The sequence below is a fragment of the Melanotaenia boesemani genome, chromosome 23 (genome assembly GCF_017639745.1).
Source record: "Melanotaenia boesemani isolate fMelBoe1 chromosome 23, fMelBoe1.pri, whole genome shotgun sequence".
NCBI classification, from domain to species: domain Eukaryota; kingdom Metazoa; phylum Chordata; class Actinopteri; order Atheriniformes; family Melanotaeniidae; genus Melanotaenia; species Melanotaenia boesemani.
Genome location: NC_055704.1, coordinates 1,460,492 through 1,476,483, shown reverse-complemented (window position 1 = coordinate 1,476,483; position 15,992 = coordinate 1,460,492). Strand labels below are relative to the sequence as shown.

General features: G+C 42.7%; 1 protein-coding gene across 4 annotated transcripts in view; it reads left to right on the top strand.

Annotated features, from left to right (window-relative positions):
• The window catches only part of arhgef39 (Rho guanine nucleotide exchange factor (GEF) 39), a 76,534-nt gene that overhangs the window by 12,345 nt on the left and 48,197 nt on the right, over positions 1–15,992 (top strand). For all 4 annotated transcript variants that reach the window (XM_041976884.1, XM_041976883.1, XM_041976882.1 and 1 more), the window contains exon 4: positions 15,059–15,179. In XM_041976884.1, the coding sequence (XP_041832818.1) occupies positions 15,059–15,179 (121 nt within the window). The remainder of the gene's footprint in view (positions 1–15,058; positions 15,180–15,992) is intronic.

Sequence of the window (15,992 nt, the reverse complement as noted above, 5' to 3'; positions counted from 1 at the left end):
GCTCCAACCGGTACAGGCTTGGAAGCCTACTACCAACTAAGCATATCAGGTGATGTGCATCTCTGTAATGAGAAGGGGTGTGGTCTAATGACATCAACACCCTATATCAGGTGTGCATAATTATTAGGCAACTTCCATTCCTTTGGCAAAATGGGTCAGAAGAGAGATTTGACGGACTCTGGAAAGTCAAAAATAGTGAGATGTCTTGCAGAGGGATGCAGCACTCTTAAAATTGCCAAGCTTTTGAGGCGTGATCATCGAACAATCAAGCGTTTCATTCAAAATAGTCAACAGGGTCGCAAGAAGCGTGTTGAAAAAACAAGGCGCAAAATAACTGCCCATGAACTGAGGAAAATCAAGCGTGAAGCTGCCAAGATGCCATTGGCCACCAGTTTTGCCATTTTTCAGAGCTGCAACATCACTGGAGTGCCAAGAAGCACAAGGTGTGCAATACTCAGGGACATGGCCAAGGTAAGGAAGGCTGAAAAACGACCACCACTGAACAAGACACACAAGATAAAACGTCAAGACTGGGCCAAGAAATATCATAAGACTGATTTTTCTAAGGTTTTATGGACTGATGAAATGAGAGTGAGTCTTGATGGGCCAGATGGATGGGCCCATGGCTGGATCAGTACAGGGCAGAGAGCTCCACTCCGACTCAGACGCCAGCAAGGTGGAGGTGGGATACTGGTATGGGCTGGTATCATCAAAGATGAGCTTGTGGGACCTTTTCGGGTTGAGGATGGAGTCAAGCTCAACTCCCAGTCCTACTGCCAGTTTCTGGAAGACACCTTCTTCAAGCAGTGGTACAGGAAGAAGTCAGCATCGTTCAAGAAAAACATGATTTTCATGCAGGACAATGCTCCATCACACGCATCCAAGTACTCCACTGCGTGGCTGGCCAGAAAAGGTCTAAAAGAAGAAAAAATAATGACATGGCCTCTTTGTTCACCTGATCTTAACCCCATAGAGAACCTGTGGTCCCTCATCAAATGTGAGATCTACAGGGAGGGAAAACAGTACACCTCTCTGAACAGGGTCTGGGAGGCTGTGGTTGCTGCTGCACGCAATGCTGATCGTGAACAGATCAAGACACTGACAGAATCTATGGATGGCAGGCTTTTGAGTGTCCTCGCAAAGAAAGGTGCTTATATTGGTCACTGATTTGTTTTTGTTTTGTGTTTGAAAGCCAGAAATGTATATTTGTAAATTTTGAGTTGTTATATTGGTTTCCCTGGTGAAAATAAATAAGTGAAATGGGTATATATTTGGTTTTTGTTAAGTTGCCTAATAATTATGCACAGTAATAGTCACCTGCACACACAGATATCCTCCTAAGATACTAAAACAAAAAAAAAAACCCACTCCAACTTCCAAAAATATTCAGCTTTGATATTTATGAGTCTTTTGTGTTCATTGCGAACATAGTGGTTGTTCTATAATAAAATTAATCCTCAAAAATACAACTTGCCTAATAATTCTGCAACCCTGTAAATTGATCCCTGGGGAACCCCACACTTCATGGATTTTTGAGGAACATGTATTCATACTTAAAAAGAATTTTCGATCTGTGAGATAGGAGTAAAACCATTTAAGAACAGTACCTGAGAGGCCCACCAGACTTCTGAGTCTGTCTAGTAAAATCTGGTGATCAACAGTATCAGTTTATTGTTTTAACTGTTTTAATGTTTGTTTTGTACATAGTGGTTTTAAACTATTTTAATGTTCCTTTGTACAGTGTCCTTGGGTGTTTTGAAAGGCGCTTTTAAATAAAATGTATTATTATTATTATTATTATAGTATCAAAGTGTCAAAGCGGCACTAAGATTCAGTAGAACCAGGACAGAAAGTTACTGTGAGTCTCAGTTAGAACTAAGATCATTAACAATTTTTAAAAGGGCTGTCTCGGTACCCTGGTTTGTCCTAAAACCAGATTGATATTTTTCTAAAATATTATGTTTATGCAAAAACTTGTGTAATTGCATAAAGACAAGCTTTTCAATAATTAAAAAAGGTAGGTTGGATACAGGTCGGTAGTTATCAAGATTGCCTATCTCTAAATTACTCTTCTTCAGAAGGGGCCTCACCATTGCCGTTTTAAAGGCAGCAGGGAAGACACCCGTCTGAAGAGAGTAATTTACTATGTTTAAAAGCTCACACTCAAAGAAACCATAAAATCTTTTTAAAAGTGATGTGGGAATTGGGTCTAAAAGGCAGGTTGTTGTGTTAAGTTGGGAGAAAACCCGACCAAGCGTCTTTGCATCAACCAGGACAAAACTCTCCTGTGTTTCCTCAGGTAAAAGCAAAGCTTCAGGTCTGTTTAAATCAAAATGTTGTTGAGATGAAAGACTGTATCTAATGCCATTGATTTTACTTCTGAAGTGGCATGCAAAGTCCTCGCATACAGCATCTGACAGCATGGAAGACTTGTTAAAACTTGTGTTTATTAAAAGATCTATTGTTTTAAAAAGAAATTTGGGGTTATTCTTGTTTTCTGTAATAAGGTTGGAAAAACAAAGTGTTCTGGCTTGTTTAACTGTTTTATTGTAGGTTTTGAGTTCTTTAAAAATCTCTAAATGAATGATTAATTTATAGGGATGGACTGATATGAAAACTTTGGCCGATACCGATTTCCGATATTAATATTGGCCGATAACCGATATTCACCGATGTCGATATATATATTTTGTTTTAAAAGGTTTAAGATTATCAAATTCTGTACAAAGTGAAAATAAGGCAAACATTAAGGGTGTTAGCTTCCCACCATTGTTTGTGAAGTTCTGGATGGTAGTTTTTCAGATGACATATCAAATTTGTGGTGCTGAATGAGTTGACACGGCATCCTCCTCACATGACTTCAACTCTGCAGATATTGCATACTGCTTTTCGAGTACCTTCTTTTTACACCGTGAAAAATTACCACACAGCTAAAATTGCTTCTTGCTTCAATTACAATGTAGTGCTGCATCGCTGTCACATGTCCAAACATGGCTGCATGGCCAAACCTTCTGACACACATACACAAACAGCAATTATACGAAAATAAATATCGGCTGTTAATATCGGCCCAGTTTTGCTTATCGGACCGGTACCGATATGTTAAAAAATTACTAACATCGGCCGTTACCGATATTAATGCCGATATATCGTGCATCCCTATTAATTTAGTTTAACTCCATTTCCTCTCTGCTCTCCTGCAATGTCTTTTGAGTTCTTTAATTTGCTCATTCCCCCATGGTCGTGTGGGTTTGGATTTTATTATTTTAGTTTTGAGAGCAGCTACAGCATCAATAGCTGACTTAAGTTTGCTGTTAAAATGATCCACAATAAAATCACATGATGCAGGTAAAATCTGAGCAGGAGTTTGGTTTAAAATTTCAATAAAATTTGCAGCCACTAATATATCGTTTCCTCACAGTTCTCACTGAGGCCTCCTGTTGGCTAAAAGTGGTGATGTTAAAAACACGCAGTAGTGGTCTGACACAGCCAGGTCAACAACAGAGGGCACACCAGTGGACAGGCCATAGGTTATGACCAGGTCCACGGTGTGTCCCCTGTTGTGAGTAGGCTGTGTGACATGTTGTTTGAAATATAGACAATTTAAAATATTTAAAAACTCCTCTGCAAGATTTAGATCTGTTGTCAATGTTTAGATTAAAATCACCAATTATTAAAATTTTACTGTATTTTGAGTGTGTTACAGTTAAAAAGTCATAAAATTCTTGTATAAAGCAGGAGGGAGGCTTGGGTGGCCTATAAACAGTCACAGATAAAATAGGCCGGTTGCTAAAAACAAACACATAATATTCAAATGACGAGTAATTTTCAAACAACAATACTTTCGCTAAAATTAATCCTCGAGCAATGATGCAGTAAACACCCCCCCCTCTTCTGCCTCCCCTGACTGAGAATAAAAAATAAAATTTGGGGGAGAAGCCTCAGTGAGGATAGCTGGAGCATCAGCATCAAGCCAGGTTTCAGTTAAAAAGAGAGTCAATTTTATTATCTGAAAGAAGATCATTAATTATAAAAAAATTTGTTTAAAAGAGAGCGGATATTTAGAAGTGCCATGTTAAAAGTCATAAGTGAGTTCTTTTGTTGAGTAACAGATCTGGAAATTGTAGGGGCTATGGGAATGGGACGGAGACATCGAATGATAGAGATTTGTGACTGAGGGTGTTTGTAATTCCTATTGGTGACGAGTACTGGTATATGATGGTGAATAAGGTCAGGTTGGACTGGGGATATATTCTGGCTGTGATGTCAATCAGAGAATAATTTGCAGGACCGGAGTGTGAGTTCAATATTCATGGAAAAGAGTTGTGATCCTGTTTGATTTGGATGAATGCCATCTGATTTAAAGAGGTATGATCTAGTGTAGAAGGATGAGAAGTTGTCGGCATATGGAATGTTGATGGAGTTGCAGAAACCTTTAAGCCAGATATGGAGCTGCTGGAGGCGACTGAATGTGACATCTCCAAAACCGGGGGAGAGCAGTGGTCCGGAAATTTTGCATTGTTTGTTTAAATGTTTAATGCTGTGGATAAGGTGGATGAAGTGTTTTTAAGGGTCTCTGACTGCTGTAGTTTCATGTTGTTTGTACCAGTATGGACAATAAATGTGGAAACAGAAGGGTGGTGATGGGAGAGCATGTGGGTGGAGTCAGTAGTGTCCTTAAGGAGTGCACCTGGATAACAGAATGTGCGGCACCTGTTGACTCGAATATGCCTGACCATAGATGATCCCACGATGAAAACGTCTGGGCTTTGGCCATTTGACCCGGTTTTGACAGCTGACACATTCCGGTCAGCAACCGAAGGCGACGTTCTGGAAGCCCCCGCAGCAACGGCAGAAAAGGAGGACGCGGTCTCTGGGGTGGAGGTTCCTGCTGCAGGCACCGGGGGAGAGGGGCAGGCGGTCGTCGCAGTGGATATTCCCGCTGCAGGGGATGCAGCAGAGGCAGGTGCAGAGGTTCTTGCTGTAGGCGCCACGGAAGAGGAGCCGGCTGTCCTCCTGGTGGAGATCCCCTCAGCATGCGCAGGGGAAGACGTGCTTGTAGCCCGCGCAGATGAACGCTCCCGGGCAGAGCGATGCCGTGCGCCAGAGTGTTTACTTACCGCATCTCTGAGGAGCTGCCGACGTTTTGCTGAGGACGACCTCTGGGAGCGCCAGGACTCCCCTTTGGTGTGAGCGTGGACAGAAGCAGTAGCTGGTCGCTTGCCGCTCAGCACAAGTCCCCACCTCGGGCACCCTCCGGATCACAGCTGGACGACATGGTGGTTAAACCCCCGTTGGACACAGATACTGATAGGGCGTTAAAGCGGTCTGACAGGACAAGGTTGCCACAGTCTGAGGCCCTCTTCCTCCGGCAAACAACTTCGGACCAGAGCGGGCTTTTGGGTGTTGAATGATGGTATTACCAGATCCAAATCACTTATAAACAAGATTTAACAAAACAGAACAAGTGTGTCTTTTCTCTAAACCAAAATGCTGTCACAGAAAGCTCTTACAATTTTACTCAGCCATCAACAAACCCACACAGGGTGTAGTGCGCAAAGAGATCCCAAAGCCGGTGAACTGTGTGCCCACGGTACACAGCTGCCTCGAACGACGGTGATGCAGGGCTTTTATGGGCGAGGCGTCCCTGTCGAGCAGCACCTTCAGGAGATTCTGGACCATCGGGCGACCAATCCCGGCGTTGGAGTGCGGAGTCGAGGAGCAGCTCCTGCTGCCAATCTTCCCGAGGCAATAGGACACAGCTGTTCCAGCAATGGCCTCAAGCTGACAAGTCAGGGGCCGTAACACAGTCTGCCAGTCCAGGGGAATTGTCCCCAATGTCCACGCTGCACAGGCGTGTCAGCCAAGACAGCCCTACAGCATCCAGATCCTTAAGGTACACCGGTTGGACCTCATCCACCACAGAGGAGATTTTTAACCACCTCTGTGACATCAGCCCCAGAGATAGGGGAGCCCACGCCAAGGTCCCAGACTGCTTCCTCAACGGGAGACATGTTGGTGGGATTGAGGAGGTCTTCGAAGTATTCCCTCCATCGACCCACAATGTCCCGAGTCGAGGTCAGCAGCCCCCCATCCCCACTGTACACAGTGTTGATGGAGCACTGCTTTCCACTCCTGAGCCGCCGGATGGTGGACCAGAATCGTCTCGAGCTGTCCGTAAGTCATTTTCCATGGCCTTTCCAAACTCCTCCCATGCCCAAGCGTTTGCCTTAGCGACCGCCAAATCCGTGTCCTGCTTAGCTCGCCGTTGCCCATCAGCTGCCTCTGGAGTCCCTCAGGCCAAAAAGGCCTGACAGGACTCCTTCTACAGCTTGACGGCATCCCTTACTCCCCGTGTCCACCAACAAGTTCGGAGGTAACCACCATGACAGGCACCAAAAACCTTACGGCCACAGCTCTGGTTGGCCGACTCAACAATAGAGGCAGGAGCACAGTTCACTAGGACTCAATGGCCCCCTGCCTCACCCGGGACAAGCTTTGCTGGAGATGGGAGTTAAAACTCTTTCTGACAGGGGACTCCGCCAAACGTTCCCAGCAGACCCTCACAACATGCTTGGGACTGCCAGGCCTGACCGGCATCCTCCCCCACCGTCTGAGCCAACTCACCACCAGGTGGTGATCAGTTGACAGCCCCGCCCCTCTCTTTACCCGAGTGTCCAAAACAAGCGGCCGCAAGTCCGACGATAGAACTGAGGCTGTCCTGGAAGCATCATGTCTGCATGCTGACTGGGATTAAAAGCTCCAGCTGCTACAGACTGGTTTATACTGGGATTAAAAGCTCCAGCTGTTACAGACTGGTTTATACTGGGTTTGAAAGCTCCAGCTGATACAGACTGGTTTATACTGGGATTGAAAGCTCCAGCTGCTACAGACTGGTTTATACTGGGATTAAAAGCTCCAGCTGATACAGACTGGTTTATACTGGGATTAACAGCTCCAGCTGTTACAGATTGGTTTATACTGGGATTAAAAGCTCCAGCTGTTACAGACTGGTTTATACTGGGATTAAAAGCTCCAGCTGCTACAGACTGGTTTATACTGGGATTAAAAGCTCCAGCTGCTACAGACTGGTTTATACTGGGATTAAAAGCTCCAGCTGTTACAGACTGGTTTATACTGGGTTTGAAAGCTCCAGCTGATACAGACTGGTTTATACTGGGATTAAAAGCTCCAGCTGCTACAGACTGGTTTATACTGGGATTGAAAGCTCCAGCTGCTACAGACTGGTTTATACTGGGATTAAAAGCTCCAGCTGATACAGACTGGTTTATACTGGGATTAACAGCTCCAGCTGTTACAGATTGGTTTATACTGGGATTAAAAGCTCCAGCTGTTACAGACTGGTTTATACTGGGATTAAAAGCTCCAGCTGCTACAGACTGGTTTATACTGGGATTAAAAGCTCCAGCTGCTACAGACTGGTTTATACTGGGATTAAAAGCTCCAGCTGTTACAGACTGGTTTATACTGGGATTAAAAGCTCCAGCTGTTACAGACTTCTTTATACTGGGATTAAAAGCTCCAGCTGTTACAGACTGGTTTATACTGGGATTAAAAGCTCCAGCTGTTACAGACTTCTTTATACTAGGATTAAAAGCTCCAGCTGTTACAGACTGGTTTATACTGGGATTAAAAGCTCCAGCTTCTACAGACTGGTTTATACTGGGATTAAAAGCTCCAGCTGCTACAGACTTCTTTATACTGGGATTAAAAGCTCCAGCTGTTACAGACTGGTTTATACTGGGATTAAAAGCTCCAGCTGTTACAGACTTCTTTATACTAGGATTAAAAGCTCCAGCTGTTACAGACTGGTTTATACTGGGATTAAAAGCTCCAGCTGTTACAGACTGGTTTATACTGGGATTAAAAGCTCCAGATGTTACAGACTGGTTTATACTGGGATTAAAAGCTCCAGCTTCTACAGACTGGTTTATACTGGGATTAAAAGCTCCAGCTGCTACAGACTGGTTTATACTGGGATTAAAAGCTCCAGCTGCTACAGACTGGTTTATACTGGGATTAAAAGCTCCAGCTGCTACAGACTGGTTTATACTGGGATTAAAAGCTCCAGCTGCTACAGGCAGTTCTACATTGCTTGGAGTTTGTGCTAAATTGGTGTTTTTGGTTAAAATACATTCATACATGAACTGCAGCAGGGAGTTATGTACACTCATGTAATATTTTTAGGTTTATTTTCTTACCTTCAGAGTCGAGAACTGTTTAGATGCAGTGGATATGAGGCCTGTGTATTTATATGTTTAGTCATGTATTGAGGGGTTTATGAATGTAATCAGTTTTTTTTTATTCCACTGGAGTTGACGGAGAACAGGCGAATGTAGGATGATGTGTCATCACAGCATGAATCACATCACATTGTTCATTATAAGAAGGAAAATGCTTCTTTATGGCATCGAGTGGAATTATTGAGTGTTTTAACTACTAATATTTCTTATTTCAGCCTTTTCTAAGTGGCGCTCTTCAGCCTGGATGTTTTGGTTCTACATCTGCTCAGAATTAACATGGAATAACTTGACACACATGGAATACTAATGTCATCTCCATCCTCCCGCTGATGGCCAGACATTTTAATTGCTGTGAAGAAAGTATAAAAAATGTAATTCTAAATTTTATATTTATCAAAATAGCCTACGGCATCGAGAGGAGAAAAAACGGAAACGTAGTTTTTCCCGCCCTTTGCCCTCGTTAGAACCCTCTCGGCTGCTTCTGCATCTCCTGATTATGTAGAGTCTACCTTGGCATGCAACTTCATTAAAATCTATTTAAATCAACTTCAATGGCAAAGTGCTCCATCTTACAGGATGTACAAACAGAACATGCCTTAAGAAGTCTCTGGGAACATCATTAGAGAGTAAAAGTGTGTGTGTGAGTGTGTGGGGGGGTGCTTCCTCTAAGTTTAGATAACGAGCTGCTTCGTAAGTGTCAACACCCTCAACGAATTGAGTCCATGCAGCAGAAGTGTGTTTGACAGGCTGAACGACTGCTTTCCTCTGCCTTGATGCAGCTGTTTTCTTCCATGGTCTCGCTACAAAGTTGCACTCGGTGCCCTGAAGGTAGATTCACCGCGAGGGACCCGTTAAACACATCACCCACAAGGATTGACCTTCAAATAACGCCGCCGAACCTCGACTGCTGAGCGACCTATTAGTAGGGAAGCAGTTCTCTGAACTTTGCTCGGCTTCCACATTTTCTACTAAACATGTTTGCGGAAAATGCCGCTTATGTGTGATCCTGCTTTGAGCCTTCTCACACAGAAAGGTGCACTAACTCAAAGCTGAGTGTAGTTTGACTAGAAGCTAAATGCTCAGCTAGGAGTGCCGATGCTGACTTGACTCATTATTTCATGTTGAGTTTGTTTCACATCCTTGACATATTTTTGGATGTATTACATTACAAACATTTGATTTTAGGGTTGAATAAAGGAATGTTCTAAGGATTTATAGATTATAATAAACTCTCTCCACTTTATGAGATCCACCTTCCAGTATCAAATTTGATCCCCTTTCTCCTCCAGACCTGCTTTATTTCCTGGTGTGATAGATGAAGCAGGTGGTGAAAACCTGTGGCGTTACATCGCTGCCAAATACCCTGGTGAGCATATTTATCAATTCAGCAGCGCATTTCTTAATCGAGCGAGCTCATTGCACTGATCGCTGGAGTTTTTAATTACTCGCGGGGCCGCGAACGCAGCACATCGAGCGTAAAACACGCCCCCCCACACTCACCAGTACGCTCTTGTCGGAAAACTCTGCTCGCTCTCTCTGTTCAGAGGGCGTATTTGTCAGTCGGGGGCGGTAACCTTCTGATTAATCTGATTGGCCAGGATTTTCAGTTCCAATTCGGTGACAGCACGGGACTTGGCTGTATTCATTTTTTTTTTTTTTTAATAGCTTGGTGCAGCTTTTTTGCCCCAAAGGTACGGAAACATTCACAAACACGACAGTTTAACCTGAAAGTAAGCGGAAAATCCTATTGGAGCACCAGGAAGATTCTAAATGACAGTTTAGAAAACAAATATAGTACAGAGAGGTAAAAGCGAGCGGATTACTGAGGGTTAAAACTAAATAAACATATTAATACTGCACATATGTTTGTCAAAGAATGCATTATTATGTTAATGTTAATTTAAGTGATGATCAAGTCATGTTTGACAACAGATTAAATAAGTGTAAACACAATAATTTCATACATTTCTGGAGGGAAATATTCATTTCAACCAACAAGCAAGCATTTATTAAAGATCAGACATGATGGTCCTCATTAGCCTCCATATTTCTTACTGATAACCACTTCTGTAAGGTTAAATGATTATTTTGTTACGGCTTACTTTCATCTAATTATTAAAGCCGTGTGGTAGTATATAATGTCCCAGCAGTATGGACGGCTCTGCCTCGATATACTAAGAGTGGTGACACTTTCACTCCTGTATACAAAAAATGTTACTGTAGACATTCAATAGTTCCAAACACCAGATCAGACTGCGATCATCACCAATACATTCCTTTAGTTTCCAGAGGTAAATCAATGCAATATCAGTCTTATAAGTCACGAAAATGCTTGTACATTCTGTCGATGTCCTGCAATAACATATTTGCGTCTGTTAAATGTGATACAATTTAGTTTAAATGTATTTTGCCTTTGTATGTTATATTTGCTATTGTGCTTTTACACCATGTCCTCACAGCCTTCTTGTTTTAGTAAAAAAAAAGTGTGGTCACGGTCTTATATTATTTATTTCAGTGTACTGATCAAGTTCATTGTTATTCATTGATTCATTGATTCATGGAATTTGATGTGTAATATGACTTTGGTTAGTGGAAACGTATTATCACCTTGTTCTCATATCGCTGGTTATATTTAGCCCGGAGATGACATTTCGGGGTCCTGTGTTGTATTTTAAGGGGAACAGTTTTTTCATGTACTGGGGATTTTAATGTGCAGTAGCAGGGAAACAGTTTGTAATGCTTTTCATGAATTCTCTAATACATATAACAGAAAATCACAGAGCAGATGACTTGTTAGGTAATTATCCAGAGCTTACTGGCTTTTCTCCATTAAATTTTATTTAAAATGTTTAAATATTTAAGAAAACTACTTTGTCCCTTTTGCTTTCCATGTTCCACCAATAACTGAGTAATAATCACCTAAATTTGATTCCTAATTAACTTATATTTCACAGATTCCCTGTGCATCTCTATTCACTATCACTCTTTTATCTTCCCTCTTTATTCTTGTATTACTCTTTCACACATACTTGTTGACTTATTTGGTAACACTCATTGATATTAGCTCATGTTACAGCTGCTCTACATTTACGTTCTGTAGCTAGTTTAGCCATCACTCATTACTAGCCATTTAAAAATATATCTTTATTCAGGAGCAGCAGGCAGGAACACTGACGTCCCGTGCTGTCACCGAATTGGAACTGAAAATCCTGGCCAATCAGATTAATCAGAAGGTTACCGCCCCCGACTGACAAATACGCCCTCTGAACAGAGAGAGCGAGCAGAGTTTTCCGACGAGAGCGTACTGGTGAGTGTGGGGGGGCGTGTTTTACGCTCGATGTGCTGCGTTCGCGGCCCCGCGAGTAATTAAAAACTCCAGCGATCAGTGCAATGCGCTCTCTCGATTAAGAAATGCGCTGCTGAATTGATAAATACGCTCACCAGGGTATTTGGTACGCTCATCAAGGTATTTGGCAGCGATGTAACGCCATAAAAACCTTCCTCAGAGGTTTTCTCCATATTGACATGACAGCATCACACAGTTGCTGCAGGTTTGTCGGCTGCATCCATGATGAGAATCTCCCGTTCCACCACATCCCAAAGCTGCTCTACTGGACTGAGATCTGGTGGCTGTGGAGGCCGTTGGAGTCCAGTGAACTCATCGTCATGTTCTAGAAAGCAGGTGGAGATGATCTGAGCTTTGTGACATGGTGCATTATCCTGCTGGAAGTAGCATCAGAAGATGCTCCACTGTGGTCATAAAGGGATGGACATGGTCAGCAACAATACTCAGGTAGTCTGTGCTGGTTAAACCAGGCCACGTTGGTATTGAGGCTCCGTTTCCACCAAGGAGTCCACTCAGGACCAGACAGTTTGGCTCAGTAAACCCTGATCTCTGTGGTATTTCCCCAGCCAACCATACCCTTACCTGGCAGTGGTAGATGTTAGACGTAGCTGACATCTAACCCTCAGAGTGGTGCGATGCCTTCCTTTCACTTCTAACGAAGAAGAACGCGACCTGGAAACAGAATGGTGGACATCCAGTAGGTTCTTTCTTCTTGACTTGTTGCTTTAAACACCACATTTTAAAACATGGAGCTGCCCCTTCTTTGTTCTTATGCATGTGAGATGTAGGTGGCACTAAGCATTAAAGGCGGCACAAAATAGTTTTTTTCTTCGTTGTATTACAGTTTCTTACATTACTTCTTCATTCAGCTTTTGGATTAAAAAACAATGAGGCGAGAAGTTGCTGTGTTGTGAAAGTCATAGCCAAGGTCAACGTAACACGATACTATCCTTGTTAGCAGTGCATGGCATGGATTCGGCTGTAAGACGACTAAAAATCACCTTCGACAAGAAAATCCCAGGAGGGGATTTGGAGGGAAGCAGACACTAATTTAATTCTGTTGTCGATAATCTTACCCGTGCTTGCAGAAGTAGTCGCCAACGTTAGTGTAGTTGCTGTGGTAGTTTTTCACCACACAAACAAAGAGATGAATATGAATTGATTTATTCCACCTCCTCCTGCTATCAATTTTCTTTGTGTTTTCAGGCAAACCTGCCTATGAAATGCTTGAGTGTGATGCTGACTTCATGACACCTGGGCCATATAGAAGTCACACACAGAGATTTAAACAGCTAATCTGGAGGGCGAAGAGAATACAAGCACCCTTAGAAAAGAACCTGTGGTTAAACATCAGTAACTGTCGTCAGTAGCTACGTTTACATGGACAAATATTTCATCTATCTGATCGAAATCGATCTGATCCGAGATTCCAGCTGACAGGTTTACATGGGCGCTGGATGAAGTGATCCAATCAGTTGAGTTTAAATAAGGGACAGATTTATCCGATTAGTGCTTTGGACATGCGCAGTGCCTACTAGATGGTAGGAAGTCTGTTTTTTTTTTTTTTTTTGATTGTTAGTTTTTTTTATTTTTGAATGCCAGAATGCACAATAAACCTTAACTTGCTCAGTTTCTATAAAAAACGTATCCGCACATCCCCGTTTTGTTTCACTGCCTTCATTGTTCAACTCTTCTCTAAAACTCATCACGTCATGTGACCCCCACGTGGTTCAAGCATGCGCAGAAACAACACCACAAAACAATCGGACCGAGTCTCTTCTTTTCCTGCTGATTCGATTGTTAAAAGGCTTAAAGCACCCTTCTCGGTCGGATCGAAGATTCTTCCCGATCAAGTCCAATCTGAAAGAATCAGGCTGACATGTTAACTGACACTGATTGGATGTTTGATCGGATTAAAAGTGCTCCATGTAAACGTAGCTAGTGACAGAAAGGAAGCAGTTGTCTTCAGAAACTCGCCTGGAGATGGGGTGCTAGCAGATATGTGATATTAATGAAAACAAGGCCTTTATGGGCATCACACTAAAAAACCCTGCATTTACCAAGGCCTGCAGCCAACTGGATGCCAAAGATGTAGCAGAGACGAGGAAGCAAGCTTACATCAGCTTAATGCGCTCCAAGTAAACCATGTTAAATGGCACCGTACGCCTGAGTTTGTCGCTCCAGGTGTGGGCCAGACCGTGGTTCTGCCTGGCAAGGTTGTGGTTGTGTCTTTTCCGTTGACAAATATGTCTCCAAGCATTGTTGTGAAGCTTAATTTTAGAGCTTTTTACCTCAGATGGAGTGTGGGCTACATGTGAAAACCACAGCTTTGTTTTTATTAAGTGAAGATTATTTTGTAGTTGACTCAATTTAGTATGATGATTTGATTTGGTGTGATATTTTACCTTGATTTCAAATCAAACGATTGTGTGCACGCTGCAGTCAAAGCTGTGTAGCATCAGTGAAAAGTGCAAGGCGAGTAAAGTGGCAGTGTTACTGGAAACATCCATGCTCCTAAAACCATCAACAAATTTAAAAATTTTTAGAAAACATAAAAAACTACAATGTGAAACTGTTGAAATGGGCATTCCCCCAAACAAACACTGGTCCCAGACACACACTTTTAATGAGGTGGTTTTCAGCCACGTTTTCATGTGTCTAAACCTGCAGCTTGTTTTCTTCTGTAAGCCATGGCCTGGGAGACGTCTGGCAGCAAATTAATGTGGGACGTCCACTGTAGTCATGAATCCAGCCCTGTAACTTGTATTTTCCCGTTTCGTCCTCATTCTGATGCTCAGTTTGAACTTCAGGAAGTCGTCTTCACCACGTCTGCTTCACTAGATGTATTGCGCTGCTATCATGTGACTGGCTGGTTAAATATTTGCGATAACAGGACGTTGAGCAGGTGGAGCTGATGGAGTGAACAGAGGGTGGAAATGTTCCTTTTTCCACATGAACAGAATGGCATCAGGGAATGTGTTGTTGTCCTGTACATGAGTTGGGAAGAGAAATGTCTTGTAAGTTCCATGAGTTCAGTTATTTTCAGACAGGATATAATACTTTAGCAATCTGATGGTGTTGGATACGTGTGCAGCTGACATCTATATTTGAGCTTCATGCAGATCTTTTTTCTGTATAATCACACATTGAGGAGTATATGGAGACCAATGTGGGGTTCAGTGTTTGTCCTAAGGACACTCCATTATGTGAAGGAATCCCTGACCTTTAGATTAGAAAAGGTCCACTGTACAGCCACCGCTGCTCCAGCTTCCTTATTAACTTCAGTCTGAGGCTTTCGGTTGACATGAGGCATCTTCTAGTTATGTAAAAACAAAGCTAAAACATTGTAGACATTAACTTTGTACACCTCCATCTTGTATATTTTTCTTAAGTCTAAACCTCAGTTTATGTATTTGTTTCATTGTTTTTATTCTGGGTTTTTTTTCAGATCTCTACTGGTCCATTTGGAGAACGGCTACTTTGGGAAAGGACTGGACCAGTTCTGTTCACACCTGCACTTTTACAACACGTATGTGGACAACATCTATGACGCCAAGAAAGTGCTTGAGGTAGAAAACGTTTATATATCAACACGCTTCTGACTCTCACTCTGTTCATGCTTGTCGCTTTAAGTCAGAATGAAACACGATAACGTGTTTCTGTACAGCATGAGCAGAAGCAGTTTGCAGGCTGAATGAAATGAAAGAGGTTTCTTTTACTGAAAGCACTTTAAACTGGTTCTGAAAAAGAAATGAGGGGTTGAAAACAGGAGCGGATGCCATCAGAGGAGAGCTCGGTCATATGACTTCTCGTATCTTCCTCTGAGAAAGTAGAATAAATCCTTTTTCTCACCTTTTCTTTGCCGTTTTCAATGACATGGTCTAAAATGGTTTTACCTGATTTAGGGCTGGACGATCATATGATCGTGCTTAATGATCGCAATAAATTTCTGGTCTGTCTCAGTGATCAGCTGTGAGCCTATTTACTCGATCAAACATGGCAAAAATGTGCACGACAACAGCCAATGAGAGTCGACCATTTCCTGCTCCACGTCCTTAAGTTGCTGGAGAAGTTGAAGCTAGGGAAGCAGAGAGAGGGCAGCAGAATAGATGCCAGACATGACATCGGAGTTATCCTCCAAAGATGGGGTCACAACGTCGGTTGTGTGGTGGCAGTTTGGGTATCTCCAAAGAGTCATGGAGCAAATTAAGCCGATGGGTGCCCTCAAAAACCAGCAACACAACAAATCCATTCAGTCATTCACCAGTTAAGTTTTGAACTAGTTCAAAGTTCCTACATTTTTTTAGGTTAGAAGTGAGAATGAAAGACTGGACTTAAGGGTTACAAGCGTGTGACGCTGTGTCTGCAGCTTCTCTGCACCG